This window comes from Macaca fascicularis, chromosome 2 (genome assembly GCF_037993035.2).
Source record: "Macaca fascicularis isolate 582-1 chromosome 2, T2T-MFA8v1.1".
Classification (NCBI taxonomy): Eukaryota; Metazoa; Chordata; class Mammalia; order Primates; family Cercopithecidae; genus Macaca; species Macaca fascicularis.
Genome location: NC_088376.1, coordinates 159487827 through 159506026, shown reverse-complemented (window position 1 = coordinate 159506026; position 18200 = coordinate 159487827). Strand labels below are relative to the sequence as shown.

Sequence of the window (18200 nt, the reverse complement as noted above, 5' to 3'; positions counted from 1 at the left end):
AAGTGGGGAGCAGTCACCCTACTTGTAACCAACTTCAAAGTGTTTTTTGAGGATTAAAATAGTGGTTCTCTACTCTATCAGAACAAATATCTGCTTTTTATAACACATATTAACTGATACCCCCATGCCACCCTGATCAAAATTCCCTTCTAATCACACATACACATATGTGATAATTTCAAAAAGAAAATAAATGTAAAGCCTTAACTAAAGCATTACAGTGATATAGAGGGAAAGTAAATTATAAAAATGTGGATTTCAATATGCAACTGTTCAAGCATGACCATTTCAATATGTCAGTGCTCAGGCACGTTAGAAGACAATGAAATGGCTGATTCTTGCATTAACTCCTAATGTATGTTTAGATCTAAAAGTGAGTGATGAAAAATCATACTGTACAAGTAGCACAAGAAAGCGAAAGAGCACAGGTCTACAAGTGGACACTAGAATACTCAACTAAAAAGATGCATTATATAAAAAAGAAAGAAGAAAATAACTTTAAAAGAAGATAACATAGCAAGACAAGTTACAGACCACTGAAGTAGAGAACATTTTTAGAAAGATGATTAATGTATCAATGTGGTGTTAAAACAGTTCTCCGTTTTATGATATGGGGTTGAGCAGTAAAAAAGATATCACAGTAAAAGTTATCACAGGATTTCAAGGTAAAATCCTACCTTACCTTGAAATATACATTCAGTGAATGGTTTGGACGAAGAAACAGTGATAACAAGAGACTATGTGTTAGGATGAAAACACCAATCATCTCTAAAAAATAATGTCAATACACAATCTTTTTACAATATAGATTTATTACTGTTCCCCAAAGTTTTAAAAAATGTGAGATGGCAATAAAAGTCAATAAGATGCCTACATTTTATGCATGTCCATTAACTTAATACTATTTGCTTCTAATATTAAGAGTTTTAAGTCTCTTCTGGTCCACATTTTCAGGGCAATAGTATAGTAACAGCACTATCTATATATACAATTATATGAGATAATTATAGATATAGATAGAAATGTTATATTTCATTTAGTAGAAAATTTGTGCAGAGTAAATTTTTCAATAATTTTGGAGCTATAGCTTCATTCCTTTTAATCTTCCCTCTAGACGATGACCATTTCTTCAGTTACTGGGCTTGTTTTACAATGTCTTGAAGACTTTTTTTTTTTTTTTTTTGTATTATTGAAGACTAAGGAACCACCGATTTATATATTTGTGGCGTCTGTTCTGGTAGGACTGTGAGGAACTGGGAAAATATTCTTGCCGTGGAGCCCATCCTGTACCCCTTGTGCTTGCCCCCTAAATCCAGCAACTCTCCCAATTACTGAGAAACCAAAAGGACCACCATCTCCTAAGTGCCCCCTAAAGGGTGATACTGTCTCTGTTTAGGGCCAGTGGCTTAATAAAACCTCTAGAGAAGTGCCTAGAACCAGAATTTCTGGTTGAATATTAAACTCGGTATTGAAGCAAAAAGGAATGAAAAAAGTCAAAACTAAAGGTCACTGAAATTGCTCAATGTGAGTAACATTTTTGCAGAGATTCTCCTCTTTGAAGCACTCTGCCTTTCTTTTAAGGCTCAGATATTATTCTGGATTTTATTGTACATGTCAGCCTGCTTGTTGAAGCTCTGACTAGTGCTTATATATACTAGGAACTGAATCCCTTTCTTAGTACAGGGGATGAAGTCCCAAAGGCAGATACAAAGGCAGTCAACAAATATTTACTGAGCTCTTTCTACAGGGCAGACCTATCATGGCTCAGGCCCTGTGCTAGTTTCCTTACCCTGGGGATTCAGTAACTGATAAAAAGAGACATGTCTTGCCTTCATGGAGCTTACAGTTCTAGTGGAGAAGAAAAACATTTAAAATACCGATTTACAATTTATTTATTTATTTTTATTTTTTATATATTTTTGAGATGGAGTCTCATTCTGTCGCCCAGGCTGGAGTGCAGTGGTATGATCTCGGCTCACTGCAGCCTCCCCATGCCGGGCTCAAGTGATTCTCCTGCCTCAGCCTCCTATCTGGGATTATAGGCACCCGCCACCATATATGGCTAATTTTTATATTTTTAGTAGAGATGGGGTTTCACCATGTTGGTCAGGCTGGTCTCAAATTTCTAACCTCAAGTGATCCGCCCAAAAGTGCTTGCTGGCTTCCCAAAGTGCTGGGATTAGAGGCGTGAGCCACTATGCCCAGCTTTATTTACAATTTAAACACAAATAAGTTCAAGTATAAAGAACTGTGAAGCCAGGCATGGTGGTATGTGCCTGTAGTCACAACTTCTCAGGAGGCTGAGGCAGGAGGACTGCTTGAGGCTAGGAGTTTGAGCTTTATTGTTCTTTATATCCCAGCACAATGTTCAATAAAATCTGAGGAATGAAGAAGAGGCTAGAACTATAAGCAACTGGGAAAAGCCTAAATCCACAAAGGGCCAGGGTGGAGATGGGAGAAGGAGGTGGAGGAATATGAGATGGAAAAAGAAGGAGGCAGCCTCAGTGGCAAAAATCTAAGTTGGGCCAGCAAGGGCAACCCATGCATATTTTAGAGGGAAAAAGAGGCAAAGGCAAAGTGGATGGTGAAGCTAAAGGAGGAAAGAGTCCACCTAAGGAAATTTGGAAGTCATCCTTCAAGAACAGAATGAGGCTGGGCATGGTGGCTCACACCTGTAATCCCAGCACTTTGGGAGGCTGAGGTGGGTGGATCAAGAGGTCAGGAGTTCAAGACCAGCCTGATCAACATGGTGAAACCCCGTCTCTACTAAAAATACAAAAATTAGCGGGGCGTGGTGGCACGTGCACCTGTAATTCCAGCTACTCAGGAGGCTGAGGCAGGAGAATCACTTGAACCCCAGAGGCGGAGGTAGTGGTGAGCCGAGATCACGCCAAGCCAAGATCGCACCACTACACTCCAGCCTGGGCGACAGAGTGAGACTCCATATGTGTGTGTGTGTGTGTGTGTGTGTGTGTGTGTGTGTGTGTGTGTGTGTGTGTGTGTGTGTATGTGTGTGTATATATATATATAAAAGAATGAGACCAAGTAACTTTCCAGCTAACTCTTGTACACTACATGAGTAAGGCTGCTTCTGCCAAGGCAGTTTCGAACACGTGACTATTTTACAGCAAAGAGCCTGGTGGGGCAAAAAAAAAATAATATTCCTCTCTATCACATTTATATTGTTAACTCTAATGAGTCAGAAAAGGACAAAAACTCAGAGTATTTTAAGATTCTGTCTAGATTTTAAAAAATACGGCATATACCCCTAGAAAATGAAGAGTCACTGGGGAGTTTCAGAGGCTGAAAAGCATTTATAAGGAACATAAATGGGAAATATAATTGTAGGTCCTTCAGATGGGTAGAAAAGTTACATAAAGGAAGACAGTCAAAAGAAATAAGAAGAGCCATGACAAACATGCAGGAGGAACACAATAATTTTAAACTCAGCCAGTATAGACATGGACTTAAAACTTCACCAACGTGAAGATAAAAGGAATCTGAGATCTGTCCCTGAAAAAGGGCAGTGGCAACAAAAGATGGCACAGGGGCATTTCCTACGAATTCAAGGTGGCCCAAGAATCCTGGTGTCAGTGGCACCTCCAGAGCTGCATTAGTGGTCATCAGGGCTACTCTTCTCCCTTAAAGCTCGGGACAGGGGGTCATTGTCCCTTCTGCTGTCACAGTCTAGGTGACCCGCTGGCTGGCTCTCTCTGTCTCTTACATAGTCAGAGCCTTGGTCTGCACCGCAGTGGTTTCATGCGGGTGAAGATAGCAGGAGCTGTGGCACTGAGAGGTGGCTGGGGGCACGGGGGAGGTGTGCTTGGACCATCTGGGAGGGGAGACCCAGGCAGATGGCTCCAGCCCAGTCAGTTTTCAGCAGCCCTCCAGGTGATTCTGATGCATGCTGAAGTTTGAGAATCACTGTACTAGGTGGAATATATCACATATGTAATTAAATCCCTCCTTGCTACTCCAAGAGTGGTCTGTGGACCAGCAGCATGGCATCAACTAGAGGCTGGAAGTACAGACTCCCAGGCTCTGCTCCAGACCTGTGGAATCAGCATCTGCATTTCAACCAGATTCGCCAGGTGATTTCTGTGCACATGCATTTGCACTAACCAATCCTGTAAGGTGGGTGGATCCATCTGAAGTCTGGATCTCCTCTGGGGGCTGCCAGTTTGGCTTTCCCTGGGCTCCTGAGCTTATGTCCTTAAAGTTAACCCTTTATTACCTGCAGTGACTCTCTGGTCCTTGAAGTGTCAAAGGCCTTCTCAGACTGAGACCACTGGGGCTGGGGCACACCCACCATTTGGGCACTCACTCTACATCATGTCCGAGGCTCACTGTGTGGATGTGTGATGACCCCAGGACTACTCACCACCTGTTAGTCTGTTCTCACATTGTTACAAAGAAATACCTGAGGCTGGGTAATTTACATAGACAAGAGGTTTATTTGGCTCTTGGTTCTGCAGGCTGTACAAGAAGCATGGCACCAACATCTGCTCTTGGTGAGGGCCTTGGGAAGCTTACAATCATGGAGGAAAGTGAAGCAGGAGCAGAAATGTCAGATGACAAGAGAGGGAGAAAGACAGAGAACGGAGAGGTCCCAGACTCTTTTAAACAACCAGATCTCACGTGAACTAACTGAGCGAGAACTCACTCATCACCAAGGGGATGGTATTAAGCCATTCATGGGGGATCCACCCCCATGATCTAATCACCTCCCACCAGGCCCCACCTCCAACCTTGGGAATCACATTTTAACAAGAGACTTGGAGGGAACAAACATCCAAACCATATCAACACCTGTTCATCCATGTGGCTTTCTCTTTTTGTTCTGTGTAAACCTTGTTTATTCCTATTCAGGTGGCAGCTTCTAGAACTGCGCTGTTCAAAACAGTAGCTGTTAGCCACTTGTGGCTACTAAGCACTTGCCACTATAGCTGGTCTGATGTGAGGTGCGCTATAAGTGTAAAATACATCCCAGATGTTGAAGAATGCAAGATATCTCATTAACAATTTTTATATTGATTATACATTGAAATGGTAATATTTTGGATTTAATAGGTTAAATAAAGTATTTTATTAAAATGAGTTTTACCTGATATCTGAACATGTGGCTACTAGTAAACTTAAGATTACACAACACTGGGCAATACGGTGAAAACCCATCTTTAAAAAAATAAATACATAAGGCCTGGCACGGTGGCTCACACCTGTAACCCCAGCACTTTGGGAGGCTGAGGTAGGCGGATCACAAGGTCAGGAGAGTTCAAGACCAGCTTGGCCAACCTGGTGAGGCCCCATCTCTACTAAAAGTACAAAAATAGCCAGGCGTGATAGCACACACCTGTAATCCCAGCTACTTGGGAGGCTAACACAGAAGAATTGCTTGAACCCAGGAGGCAGAGGTTGAAGTGAGCCAAGATCGTGTCAACTATGTCACAGCTCTCCAGCCTGGATGACGCAGCAAGACTCTGTCTCGGAAAAATAAATAAATAAATAAATACATACATACATACACATAAATTAGCCCAGTGTGGTGGTGCATGCCTGTAGTCCCAGCTACTTGGGAGCCTGAAGTGGGAGGATCGCTTGAGCCCAGGAGGTCGAGGCTGCAGTGAGCTGAGATTACACCACTGCACTCTAGTCTGAGCAACAGAGCGACACCTTGTCTCAAAAAAGAGAAAAAAAAAGTTTCTATATATGGCTCACATTAAATCTCTACAGGACAGGTCTGTGGTCTTCCACTGGAGAAGAAGTTCTCAGAGGGCAGGTACCATGTCTCCCCTGCTCTGCACCAAGCCTCATGACCTGCCCTCTGGAGGTGGGCAAGTGTCAGAGCTGGCTTCAGAGAGGCTTCCAGGGGCTCAGACCACAGTTCATTTCCATCATGTAAGGCCCTGATGAAGGCATAGCTCTCATCAAGGCACTCATTCTCTTGGGGGATCCTGAATGTTTCTTGGGCCTGATCACCAAATTGAAAGTCAGATGAGGAATCTTTCTCTCTTGCAGATTTCCCTTTATAAGTAGCTCTAAGGATGCAAAGGCCAGTTCAAATAATGATGAAGCTACCACTTTCTGGGTGCTATTTGCTACTAGCTGTGCTTATCCTTATACCACACTGTGGGGCAGCCATGAACTCCAAGGCACAGAAAAGGAAGTAAGGCTTAGGAAGGTTAATTTCTCCATAGTTAGAAATTAGTAGAGCTAAAATTCAATCCAAGACCATTTGACTTTCTTTCCATTGCTCAACACTGCCTCCTAAACTTGACCACTAAAGGATTACAAAACTCCACATGTGAATTACACTCTGAATTCCTAGACCTCTGCTCACTCCAAGTAAGAAGCATAGCACAGAGAGCTGGAGGGAAGGCAGGTGGGCTGCTAGTTTTCCTTTGTAAAGGGTTGGGCTAGCCTGGCACAGCCAACAACTTATCCATGGCAGAAGGGCCCAGAGTGGACTCTTTCAGGACTAGGTCTTTGGGGTGGCCCTAAATCACACATGAGCTTAAAACCGGCCTTGCTGCAGAAGCAGAATGTACATAGGACTCACACACATTTAAAGAGCTGCATCCTTTAGGCTGTTCTCTATCTCCTAGAGTTAAAAGACTGAAAGCATCTCACATTTTATGTCTTAATCTTTTTTTGATTAACTGTATTTCAATTTTAATTTGAGGGCCTGAGTCTCCCCAGATGAAAACCAAAGGGGAGGGGAGGGGTTGAGAGCCTTGGCCTGCTCTCCATCCTTTACAGCCCTCAGCCTGATTCCCTTCCCCCTGCCCTGAGTACTATGAGCTACTAAACATTTCCCCGCTTGATCGTGACATCAGATCTCACTTCCTGAATAGTGGGGACTGAAGAAAAGGTTTTCATATTATCTAGGTTTTATATGTTTCCCCTGCATTCCTAATAGACTCCAGTCCTCCCTTAATGTGGATCACAGAAAACAAGGGCTAGTCCAGGTTGTAGAGACCACCAAAGTCAAACCCTTTATCCTGCAGAAAGACAGGTGCAGAGGTTTAGAGTCATGTATCTCATTGGCACAAACTCATAACTCAGTGCTCCTTCAGTTTCCCCAGCTCTAAACAGGAACTCAGAAGAGGGAACAGGGTAATTTTTATTTGTAGGTGTCAACACAAAGTTCAGGCACTGAAAGGGGGTTCATGTAGGGGAAAGCACAGCACCAGGATGGCAGAGCTGAGGTCCATCCTGAGGCTCTGAGCAGGGGTCACTTTCCATCTGGAATGCCCCAGCCACAAGCACTCAAAGGTCATTAGAGTAAGTGAGTCACTCAGTTAAAGAATTTAAGGAAAGCATCCAAACTATGCATGCTCCGCTCTGTGAAACAGCCTGTTGGCCCTTCTGTGGTGTGGGGAAACAGGGAAAACAGGGCAAAGGGTGGCCATTGGCCCAGGCGCACCTCACCCCCTTCTGGAACCTTCCCTGACTACCTTAATTCTCCATCTAGTGTCCCCTGAAAGCCAGATTGGGAGGACAGTCTTCTGAAAGAGGAGAAATGAGTCTGAGCCTTGATTTATAAACTTCCAGGCTTAGAAAGGCCGGGAAGGGTCAAGGGAACCTTGTGTTACTTCTGATGGGCTGACAGACCCCATGTCCTTCCTCATATAAAAGGCTTTAAATATCAGCCAGGAGCCTGAACTAGAGATATTCTTTCCAGTGGAGTGGCTTCAGCATGGCAGAAGGACACACTAGTAGCAAAAAAACATTTTACTTATGGTCCAATGCTTCTCCTGGAAGTTTTAAAGTTAACAGAATTTTTTAAAGTACAGAGCAGGGAAAAAGACAAGAATATTAGGTTGGTGCAAAAGTAATGTGGCTTTTGCAATTACTTTTAACTAATATGTTAACACATTGATGTGTTTACTTCCTACATATTTTTCTGAGCTACATAATTTTTAATAATGAGCATGTATTATTTCATAATGACACTAAAGATGATGTTAATTATGATAAACATTGTTCATTCATTCCTCAAATATTTCAGTATCTACCATGTGCCAGGAAGCTTTCTAGATGTTGGAGATAAGGCAAGGAGCAGAGAAAGTCCATCTCCTCCTAAATTTTCCATTTAGTGGTGCGGGATGAAGGAGACACTGCAGTGTGAGATGGTGATACGTCCTAAAAGAAAAACCTCGAGTGGGGTGAGAGGATGGAGAATCATAGGGCTGGGATGGTCAGGAAAGGGCCTCCAAGAAGCGGACATCTGAGCACAGACCTGAAGGATGTGAAGGGAATGTCAGGTGAAGGGCTGAGGGAAGGGCTCTTCCTTTACAGAAGGAACAGCGAGGGTGAAGGCCCTGTAGCCTTGCACAAAGAAGGGCCAGAGGCGGGTGTGACCACAGTGTGCTGAGCAGGCGCAGAGTGATAGAAGATGGGTCTGAGAGCTAGGGAGGGGCCAGATTGGGTGGGGCTCTGTAAGACCATCCTAAGGAGTCCGATTTCAGCTACAGTGTGAGAGGAAGCCAGGGGAGGGCTCAAGCAGGAGACAGGTGATACCTAGTTTGACAAACATTGTCTCCTGGATGCCTCCCTTGTTCGCAGGGACCACATCTCTCCCATTAGATTGGAAGGTCCTGAGTTCAGGGATGGGGTGTGTTTTCTCTTGTCAGTTCCTCCATCCTTCAAGAGAGGGCTAAGGCAGGAGCTGCAGGCCTTGGGGAAACTGAGAGCTCAGCTCCCTCCTGGACTCAGGCCTCCTGGAACTCACCTTCTACTGTCAACTCCACTGTCACCTGGCGAGCACCACTGCCATTGGTGGCTTCACAGGTATACTTTCCCCTGTCCTCCTCGTGGACAGCATGAATCACTAGGCTGAAGGTCCCCCGGATGCCGCAGTCCAGCAGAAAGCGGCCCCCACTGGTGATGGGTTGCCCGTTTCTGTGCCACGTCACCTGGGGCTCTGGGTAACCCCGGACCTTCAAGAAAAAGAAGAAAGGGTAAGAGCCTGTATTTCATGAGTACTCTCTCTGTGTCAGGTATTGTTCGAGTGCTTTACATGTGTTAACTCATTTAATCCTCATAACACCCCCATTTCATCCTCATTTTACAGATAAGGAAATCAAGGTACAGAGAGTTTTGGCAATTTCCCAAGGTCTCAAAGGTAGAAGGTGGCAAAGTCAGGCATCCTGGCTCCAGAGCCCACTACACAAATGACTCTCAAGCCCAGTAGCATTTTAGAATCATCCAGGGGAGCTTAAAAAAAACACTAGTGCCCAGGCCCCACCTTAGACCGATTAGATTAGAATCCCAGGGGGCGAGGACTGAGTGTAGGGATTCTAGACCAGTGCTTCTCACGCTAACATGCTAATAAATCACTTGGTGATCCTGTTAAAATGCATATTCTGCTTCTACAGGTCCGGGCTGTGGCCTGAGATTCTGCAGTTGGGACAAGCTCACGGATGCTAATGATGTTGCTGGTCCCTGGAACTCACCTTGAGAAGCAAGGTTCAGGCCCTGCACTGCCCAGCACGGTAGCCACTGGCCACAGGTAGCAATGGAGCACTCAAAATGTGCCCAGTGAGACTGAGTTGCACTGTAAGTGTGCATTACACACTGGGTTTCAAAGACAATACAAAAAAGGTCAAAATACCTCAATAATTAAAAATATTGATTAGATGTTGAAAAGCAGTATTTTTGATACGTTGAATTAAATGTATGAGGATTCATTTCACTTGTTTCTACTTTTTAATGTGGTCACTGGAAAAGTTACAACTACACCCAGGCCTTGTGATATTCCTGTGGGGTAGTGCTGCTCTAGACCACTCACCTTTCTCTAACTGTTGTTAGCAGCTGACATTTGCTGAGAGCTAATGCTAAGTGTTCAGCACTTCTGTAAGTACTTGGCTCATCTGAGTTTCCTTTTTTTTCTTTTTTTTTTTTTTTTGAGATGGAGTCTTGCTCTGTTGCCCAGGCTGGAGTGCAGTGGTGCAATCATCTGAGTTTCACAGCAACCCAATCAGAGAGAAGACATCTCTCAAAAGAGGGGAAAATGCAGAGATAAATTCAAAGGAAATAATTCACTTTGAGTTTTAGAGAAAAGAAGTTCCCCAAGGGCCTTCAAACACCTGAAACTCAGTAGACTCTTCAGAATTAACGCATCTTTGGAGGAGCAGGGTTCAGAATAGCTCACTAATGCAGAGCCAAGGACCCAGAATTGAGGATTTTAGCACTGGAAAATAGAAGGCAACATAGGAGCTTCCTGAGAACAAAGTTGTTTGCATTACGAAATGGTGGTAGTAACAGTTTTTATCCATGTATCCACTTCAAGAAAAGAGAGAATGAAAATGGATGAAGCAAAACCAAAATTCACTGAATGACCCCAAGATTGCATTTACAAAGAAAGGCTTCACTGATCTGCAGCAATAATCCTCCTCCCACCCCTCTGCAAGGTCACAGAGTCATGCTATATTGACGCATGTGCACACAGGCCTGGACATCCAAATACTGTCTCTTCCCTAAGCATACTAAGGGAGGAAAGAGCTATGCTAAAAAGTGTCAGTCGTTGTCTTTGGACTGTGCTCAGTTTCCTTCCCAGGTGTTCAGCCCCTAGCCCACCCTTAGACCAGATTCTCAGTAACCAGGATGCAGATTGCTTCCTAAGGAAGGAAGCCTTGAATAACAGGGAAAACTCCCAAAGTGAACAATCCCTCTTTGATTATTCCATATAGTCACCCCTCAGTGCCAGTTTGTGAATCTCACAAGACTGCCTTTCAAGCTTCAGTGAAAAAGAAACAATAATAAAACTCCAAATCAATATCGTCCATCTTATTTACAATGTCTGGAAACAAAAATATATCCCTTTCCTATCAAAATCTAAACTATACTCATGACAGAGACTGAGTACTTTGGAGGAAATCCTGAGACTCTGGAGTGGATTCCCCGAAAGACATGTGAACAACGCCTAAAGCCATTGCAGCCTCACCAAAACAAGTGTTCCAGACCTTAGGCTGAAGGGTTGAAGGAGACCGCATCCATCGGGATACACAGGGTCTCAGCCACTGTAATATAAAATGGTGTGTTAACAGCTGTTGTCTCTGGTTGGTTAGGATTGTGGGTGTCCTCCTCTTTTCTTTTTAGTTAACTATTAGTTTCTGAGAGTTCTGCAATAGTACACCTGGCCTTTGCAAAACAGAAAAAAGAATTGTACTTAAAAAATACTTTTCTTTTATATCAGTGTGCTGTATAATGAATGTATATAGCACATTCATTAATTTATTGAGGGCCTCAAGGAATTTAAATCTAGCAGTGAAAATAAAAGAACTATGCAAATAAATGTTATGCATGTTTGAAGGTGACAGAGGTCATGCACCCATATAAAATGTCATCTTGCGGCCCTAAAGGCAGAAACGTTCAAGCAGGGGAACATCAGACAACAATTACACTGTTAAAAGCATTCTTCTCATGTGAAACCCTTTCCTACAGAAGGAAGGCCCTCAGGACTCTGCATACAGTGAGTCTGCAAACCATCATTGTCTTCTCCTGCACTCCATTAGGCAGGGCTGGTCTACCGTCAGAAGATGATCACACGCAGCCTCCTATCAGCTTCAGAGAACAGGAGTGCCAAGCACCTAGGATGAGGTAAATAATTAACTGCGCAAAAGGCATCCTGGCATTCCATTAGTAAGCACACTGGCCCCCTGCAGCAGGGCCAGCTCTGGTGGCTCACTGGGCTCTGGGGCATCAATGATTAACTGGGGACATTGCAAACGTTCCAGACCTCAGGGACACGATCCCTCTGTCTCTTTCTCTTTTCCTCTCACTTTCTACACATACCCCAAGCTTACCTCTGAAATGCCCTCTTAAAATAAATATTTAGGGATTTGAAAATATGCTGAAACTGGCATCACTTAAGAAAGTTGCAGTTCACTATGATACTTTTATAGCACATTGGACCTGAAGCAAAGGCAGGAATTTTTGTGACCTTTTCAGTTCCAAGGTCTGAATGATTTGCAACTTTAATACCTGCCCTCCCAATATGGAAAATCAATCCATGTTTACTGTCTGCCGCTACCCTGGGCTTCTGGGTGGTGAAGGAATAAGCCTGGGTTCACATCCTTGGGATGCATGACAACAGCCCTGCCCTCCCAGCTTGCCTTATCTGCTGTCATCACAGGCCTTCCACCAAGAAGTCACAGCAGGGATTTGTACAGTCAGGATCTTCATCGAGAGCACAGTAAAAACCCTTTGATCACACAGTTTTCAGAGGGCTGCCATGTATAGACTCTTACCTGACTCTTGCAGCTATGAGGGAGATGTCTTTGGTTAAGATACACAGAAGCAGAACCTCAGACAGGGCTTCAGAGACCGCTGCCTGCAAGCCCTCACCACACTCACAGCAGCTGGGGATGGGCCTAATGAAGGCGCACGGGTGGGGCACCAACAATGTCCACAACAGCTCGCAAAGCCAGTCATATTACTGGGCCCTTGCAGCCTAGAAAAGAGGCCTGGAGAATTAGATGGTTTGCCATGATCACACATGGCGGCTTAAATGGCAGATTGGAGACCATAATTTTGGTTTCCAGGTCGAGTGGTTGTCTCCATGCCTCATCGCAAATTCATGTTTTTTGTGAGATAAGTTCTGTAGAACCAAAAGTATTAACAAGCGTCTATCTCCAAGAGACCCTAAATCCCTTATAGGTTAAAGCAATAGCTGCTCCCCACTTTTGGAAAGTGTCAAATGGTTCACCAAAGTTATAATCACACCATAAGCAAGTCTTGGGCTACTCCCTTGGATTCGCAGTAGGACAGGATTGGTGCCTGCCAGGTGTGTACCTAAGACACCCCTAGGAGAGTCAATGTGGTACAGAGAGGCTAGCATGCAAGCCAGGGCCTGGCACACTCTGGGCCTGGCTTGGTGTCCCAGCTTTCTTGGGTTGTAATTCCTTCCTTTTATTAAGGAGGGAATTGCCTTTGATATCTAAGTTTCCTTCCATCTCTGAAGTATTATGGTTTTAAATGGTGACCCACTTAGCTTCTTAGGGAAGATTCTTTCCTTTCCCCTGCATTCTCCTCTGTGTCCAACCCATAGCCTTAGTACCCTCTAATCCTTCATATGAGAAAACCAAGTAACCACAAGAAGAAATGCTCACGAACATGAATAGACAGCCCTGAGTTTTCACCACAATGAGTTTTGGAAATGGCCCCAAAGAGGGTCACTCTAAGGAGAGAATCGTATTCTTGCCACAGTAACCACATTTAATTGGAGGTTGTGTTCTCGAACAAAAGCCGGTATCAAATAAATCAAGGGCATAACCAACAACTTGTCATAAAAATAAAGATATAGTCACCATAACCCCTATAATAATTTTAAATAGTAAAACTGTGCTCCAGCTTCATAAAATGTCCTTAAAACCCTTTATGGCCTCAAAAGGCCTTTAAAAGGAATGAGGGCTCATTCTGTGCTTGCTGAAGGTTGAGGAGAAAGCTGAGCTGCAGGCAGGCAGCAGGCAGCCGCTTGGCCGCTGCATTCTACCTGCCTGTCTCACTTGAGAGGCAGTTTCCAGAACCTGGTGCTGCCTTGAGATTTACTTAATGACTAAAAGCAAAACATCTGTTGGAGCACTAAGTGTTTTGGTTTTGCTCTGATGTATATTAAGGGCTTTCAACTTATCTCCAGTTGCTTAGGACAGGCTACCATAGCCTGGGCTCAAAGCAGTGGCAGATCCTTTGTCCCCATAGCCCCTCCAAGACTCAAAGCCACATATCCATCTTCTCAAGCTTGGAGAGTAGCAGGAAGGGGGTGACTGTGCTGATTCTGCAGATCTGCTGCATGTCTTTTGCGTCTGGCAGGGCCTGGTACAGTGCACCTACAAACCCACACAGCTGCAGGGCACAGCTGCCGTGGGCCAACTGCAGACAGGTCAGATGAGTAGGAAGAAGGAACTGAGGCTCTACCCACGTCAGGGATGGAGGAAGACCAGGAAGGAGAGAAAGCAGGATTGAGCTGAGGCCAGGGAGAAAACAGACTGCCCAGCAGGGCACTGGGGATTGGGAAGATGCACCAAGAAGATATGAGCAGTGAGCTGAAGAATCTTTAGGGCTGGGAACAACAGACCCAAGGGGCTGTCAATGAATATTTACTTGATTGTTAAGTAACTGAATGGATGCTGGGAAAGGCTGGACCTGGAGGAGGGGACATTAAGGAACTCTTCTGGATGGACATCTCCCGTAAGCTGACAAAGTCTCATTCTGCAACACTGTCTATGTATTCATGATTGCTGCCTGCCTGTAGCACATTACTCTGAACTTCTTACCCTGTTACAAGTGTTGTTCCTCCTATGACAAAAGACTAGAAGAGGACTGCTGACTAAAAACTGAAAAATAGTAGGAAATAAAACCAATGGTGCTGAGGGATTCACTGAAGAAGAATCTATCTTCTTCTGCCCCATCTGCAAGTCTAAGCTCACTCAGATAATAAATGGACATGGTTGCACAAAAAAAAAAAAAAAAGGGAAAACATTAACACCCCAAACAAATCAGACCACAGAAAAAGTCTATAAAACTTACCTCATGGGTATGTTATGAGGGTGAACAGTGAAGGGTGAGCCAGGGGCATGGCATGACCAAGCTTCGGAGCCTGCGTCTGTGTCAGCAACTGGCACTCAGCCCCATAAGCAGGCAGGCACTTAATTAAGGCTTTGAATAATCCCATTGCCAACAGTCAAAAGCCTTAACTGAACCCACAGAACCCATCAGGAAGAGATCATACCAGCTAAAAACAGCAATTAGTGAGAGGCTTAAACTGCTGGGCACTCCCCACCCCAAGCCCAACTTGTAAACCAGTGAGGACAGAAGTGCTTCCGTGGAAATTAAACCAGCATGCAGAGAATCGTTCCTCTGAATGGCTCAGCAAATGCCATGTGGGTCTCCAGGGACAGACGCTCAAAGTCTCTTTCTCTGTGATCAGCCACTCTCACTTCCTATGGCATGCTTTCTTATCCTATGACCCGAGACATAGGAATCCCTGCACCTCGACATCTGCAAAGCTGATGACTTGCTTCTGTCACTGAAAACACAAGGCAAGTTATAGCTCTGTAGCTGGGGGTTACAATTCAAGCCCTTGTGGACCGCTTAATCAAAGGTTGCTTTTATCTAGACCAACCTTATCAACACATGCAACTTTTTGATTCCCTTTTCAGGATATAAGCATCTAAAACCCTTTCGAGAAGCCCAACAAAGACATAGATTTTTATTTTTTATTTTTTTTCTGAGACAGGTTCTCACTCTGTTGCCCAGGCTAGAGTGCAGTGGCACAATCAGCTCATTGCAGCCTTGAACTCCTGGGCTCAGGTGATTCTCCTATCTCAACAACCTCCCAACTGGCAGGGACTACAGGCATATGCCACTATGCCCAGCTACTTTTTTGTACATTTGTAGACATGGGGTTTTTCCATGTTGCCCAGGCTGGTCTTGAACTCCTGGGCTCAAAAGATCTGCCTGCGTTGGCCTCCCAAAGTGCTAGGATTATAGGTGTGAGCCACTGTGCCCGGCCAAAGACATAGAATTTTAAGTGTAATGGGCAACCTCTCACGTTGATACTTTCCTTATTCCCTTAAATGCATTGTTTTCCCCTAAATGCATTTCATAGCAAAACAGGTCTCCTTCTGGTTTAACTCCCAGCCCTTCTGGGACAGTTGTGGGGCTCCAGCCTCTCCGGAACCTCTACACAAAACTTTGGGATTCTGGCTGTACTCTCTCTCGCCATGGGTCTCCACGGATACCGTGTCTTCAGCTGGAGGAGCAAGCCCAGGAGATCACTCTTCTGTGGCAGCTCTCCAGTTTCTGCTACCAAATTGAGATGCACTCTCAGACATATTAAGTATTAATGAGAGGCATGTGGCATTGCAGAGGTTTAACAAATTAATGCTGTGGTTTGGCATGGTTTTGATTTGCTAGGCTCTCCTGCCTGCCAGTGTAAGCAGCATTTCTCTCCTTTGGAGAAGTGCCCCCTCCCTTTCCATCTATTATGTGTGAGACCCAGTGGGGATGCCAATTGGTAAAATGCCTCCTGGCTAAAGCACTTGGTCTCAAACAATGGGCATATGTTCCAAGCCAGTCAATGAGAGATCTTCCCTACAATTTTATCTTTGAATATTGAGAGACCAAAGCTCTTTTCACAGAGACCCAAAACTCGTAAGATATAAGACTTAGGTTATCTGCAGTCATTTTCTCCCAACCCCCATTATCCATTTTCTTGCCTCCTCCCAAAAGGCGGAAGCCATCTGCAGAATAAGAGCTGATATATACAGCGAAGAGAAGAAATGGAGACAGAGTTGACAGAGTTGTAGTAGACTCTGGACCCACTCAGGTATATGAGACAATACATCTCTTTTGCTTAACCCAGCTGGAGTTTCTGTCACCTGCAAAAAAATGTCCCACCTACTTACTTCAAGAAGGTATATGGCCTTTGGAGTCAGACAGATCTACGTGCGGATGTGGGCTGTATCAATCATCAGCTGCCCGACATTGAGCATGTTACTTATTTGGCTCTGAGTTTACGTAACTGCAAAGTGGGGATGATACCAGAATCTACTTCCATGGAGATGTATGTATGTATGTATGTATGTATGTATGAGACAGAGTTTTGCTCTTGTTGTCCAGGCTGGAGTGCAATGGCACAATCTCGGTTCATGGCAATCTCTGCCTCCCGGGTTCAAGTGACTCTCCTGCCTCAGCCTCCCGAGTAGCTGTGATTACAGGCATGCACCAGCACACCTGGCTAATTTTGTATTTTTAGTTGAGACGGGGTTTCTCCATGTTGGTCAGGCTGGTCTTGAACTCTCGACCTCAGGTGATCCACCCGCCTTGGCCTCCCAAAGTGCTGGGATTACAGGTGTGAGCCATCACGCCCAGCTGAGAAGTTTACAGTTAAATGAGATAGCACATGTACAATACCACATTAATAGATTCTAAAGGTTAGACTCTTCCTCTCTTCTTTTCTTCAAAGTCAATAATTTTTTTTTTTTTATAATGAGGTACCCTAAACTCCATTTCACTCCCAGCTTTGTTAATGGCATGAAACTACTTCTGCCCTAAGAAATATCAGAACATATAAACTTCTGGGCTTGGTATACCTCATGTTACACAACTTGTATTCTTCGAGACAACTTCAAGGCATCACACTCTTAACTAGGTAAAAATCTAACACTTTAACTGAGAACATTCTGCTCTGGTTGAATTGGCTTATTATTTTTATTTAAAGACCGAAACCCAATTTGAAAAGTGATCCTTGTTTTTATGTATTATTAAAAAACACATTTTAAAACAAATATCCAGTCTGCAGTTCTACTGTGCCATTACTCCACTCCCAAAATACCATTTGAGCCTTGGAGACAGAGACCATCCCCTGGATTTCTGCCTCACTGACTAATGCAGCCCTGGAATTTCAAGAAGGATGGGTGAGTGTCAGGAAATAAATCTGGATAATAAATCTGAAATTTTTAGCCAGTCATGATTGGACCTGGAGAGAGGGAGAGACATACTTCACTGGCAGTAAGGATGGAGCAGAGGGCGGCTCCCCGAACAACACAGAGACTATTACCCCTCCATGAAGACTCAGACACTGACCACAGATTGTTCTGTCTTATTTTCTGACAATTTCTGTTTAAAAGCAGGGGTGGGCAAAAGTGACCTGAGGTTCTCAACACCCTGAGAACATCATGACTTGGCTTCCTTGGCTTTGTTTCAGAATTTCTGGTCTCTGCAGCCTGTCTGTGTGACCCAACACCTGCTCCACGTTGGGTCGGAATCCACCACACAAAGCATGCATTCTGCTCAGACTCTCCCAGGTGGCAGCTGTGAGGGACGGAGTGGAGCAGGTGGGGCTATGAAAGCAGGATCTTTTATGCCACCTGCATCCACATGGCCAGGAGAGCATCTCTGTGACTCTGTTGGAAAATACCTGGCACAAGTGGCAGATGCAGCCTCATGAAAATGTCCCTTTAAGCTCGAATGTCTGCCCCATGTCCCGAGCTGCCCAAAGGCATCATGATTTGCATAGAGAATCATGTCAGAGAAGGAATCAAAAGTTGTTCCTCATGCCATGTTAGTGTCTGACTAGTCGTTAGGCTAAAAAAACAGATCTTTATTAAAACATTTTTATTCTCGACCAGACGTGGTGGCTTACGCCCGTAATCCCAGCACTTTGGGAGGTCGAGGCAGGTGGATTGCCTGAG

General features: G+C 44.5%; 1 protein-coding gene across 7 annotated transcripts in view; it reads right to left on the bottom strand.

Moving 5' to 3' along the window:
• Positions 1 to 18200, bottom strand: part of MYLK (myosin light chain kinase) — a 274054-nt gene that overhangs the window by 129915 nt on the left and 125939 nt on the right. For all 7 annotated transcript variants that reach the window (XM_015446344.3, XM_074033282.1, XM_065539127.1 and 4 more), the window contains one exon: positions 8735 to 8942. In XM_015446344.3, coding sequence (XP_015301830.2) covers positions 8735 to 8942 — 208 coding nt within the window. The remainder of the gene's footprint in view (positions 1 to 8734; positions 8943 to 18200) is intronic.